The sequence below is a fragment of the Populus euphratica genome, unplaced genomic scaffold (assembly GCF_000495115.2).
Source record: "Populus euphratica unplaced genomic scaffold, PopEup_1.0 scaffold709.1, whole genome shotgun sequence".
Taxonomy (NCBI): Eukaryota; Viridiplantae; Streptophyta; class Magnoliopsida; order Malpighiales; family Salicaceae; genus Populus; species Populus euphratica.
In genome coordinates this window covers 105986-107970 of record NW_011500577.1, presented here as the reverse complement: position 1 = coordinate 107970, position 1985 = coordinate 105986, and the positions used below count along the sequence as shown (strand labels likewise).

The 1985-nt window shown below is 39.1% G+C and overlaps 1 protein-coding gene across 1 annotated transcript; it reads left to right on the top strand.

The window, feature by feature from the left end:
- Positions 1 to 419: 419 nt before the first annotated feature.
- On the top strand, positions 420 to 854 carry LOC105115476 (uncharacterized). The gene has a single exon (XM_011012369.1). It carries the CDS (start codon positions 420 to 422, stop codon positions 852 to 854), a length of 435 nt encoding a protein of 144 aa, XP_011010671.1.
- Positions 855 to 1985: the final 1131 nt, after the last annotated feature.

Sequence of the window (1985 nt, the reverse complement as noted above, 5' to 3'; positions counted from 1 at the left end):
TAAACCAATCTAAAATAAATCTTGATAATAAGGTGTTAGATTAATAAATTAACTAGATGATTTGACGATTACATGCTACGTTAGCCAGGTTAATAACAATGATTTTAATTCATATCCTCCATTTGTTGAATCCCCGTTTCAAAACTAAAAACATAAGATTTAAGGTTTGAAAACACGAGAGCCCCCGTAGTCGTCTTCGAAGCCGTTTGTGAATGTATTTGAAATGATGCAACTTAAAACTTTTTTATATAAAATTAATTTTTTTCCGTTTCAATATTTCTTACGTTGTTAGTCCAAAGCTCCGCCACGCGTTAATTCTTTGTCCGTTTCAATTTCAATTTCAACATTCCTTCCCATTTATTTTCCGGGAAAATCAAATTCCCAAACCCTAACTAATTGGGAAAAAAAATAAATTCACGATGAACATCTCGCTAATCGCCGATACAGCTACCATAGCTGCACAACAAACCCTATGTTCTGGAAACTCGCTGCTCCTCCATCGCCAAAACTGCATCAACCTCGCAGATCAATCCTCCCAAATCTGCGCCGCCATTGTCGATGCCTTGGCCTCGCCCCCTGTCAAATCCAAGACCTCCCGTCGCACCATCCTCCGGAAACGGCGGCGGACCAGGAGTAGATCGAAAACTTATGGAGATGCCGGCGATTGGGGAGAGGAGTATGGTTTTTTTGGCGGTGGAGGCGTCTGGGGCGGTTTTGGTGGCGGCGGCAGGGGGTGGATTTTCGATAAATTCGGAGGGCATGATTGGGATGAATCTTCGGGGTGGTTTTCCTCGCGGTCTTCGGATTTTGCTTACGGGTTTGTTTATGAGGTGATGTATTGGATTGCCTTGTAGAATTGCGTGCATTTTGCGTTTAAGAAGGTTGTTAGGCTCGTGGGTGATGGCATTGGTGATACCGAGAGAGGGAAAGTGGTGCCTTTGAGATTGGGTACCATTTGCTTATTCGGTAACTGAAAGGGTATTATAGAACATCTTTTCTACAATGCAATGTACATATTGTATATAATTCTTCACATTTTTTTTAAATGAATAATTTGTGATTTGGTTCTATGCGTATGACCTGCCTTTTCATTATTTGATGACTGCATGGTCTGTTTGAGGAATGTTGGAGATGATGGAGTCTCATATTTTATGTTTATTTGTTGGTTTGCATCATTTTTGGTTAATTGTGTTTCTATCTCATCTGCAATTACGGGTGACTTGTGCCTGGATGTCATTGAAATTTTGAGGGAAGAGTAGGAAGTCTTTTTCTTTTTTAAAGTAGCTGTTTGATGTTGGTTGTGGTGAAAGGTAGAAACCGAAGTTCATTTATTGTAATTTCTTCCTTTATATGGGCAGGAATTATGCTTGATATTGGTTAAGAATTTGCCAATATAACTCTTACTATTGGATACAAATCTTGTCAACAAGGGCTATTATCTGGGGTGGGTGGATATTCAAGTAGTGTCTGGCACTTGATCTGTCATGAAGAGTTAGACAGTGGTTACTTAAAGGTGAACTGAAGACTTATGTGCTATTGATGCAAATTAAAACTTACCTAAAATTTTCAACTCCTAACTCTAATTTTGTAGGCTACAGAATTAGCATTTCCATTAGAATCTTCCTTTTTTATGCTGATTATATGGAGTTTCTTTAGAGGTTCTTGCTTCAGATAGTCATACTCTATGCAAGACTAGTGGAAAAAAAAATAGAGGTAGCATAGGTATTTGTTATAATGTTGTGTTCCATGACATAAGGTAAACCGTCATCGTGTTCAAGTTGATAAGCTCCGCTCAAATAACTACACGCTTGAGTACAAGGGGTGAGGGCACAATTGTGAGATGGGAAGTAAGGTGGTTTTTATTTTCACTGGGTTATCTCAATGGTGTCATGAATCTAACAGGCTTGGAAGAATGGTAATACAGCAGTTGAACAAGAGTTGAAAAACCACCCTGGCCTCTTAACTGTCTAACAATGCTATCATCA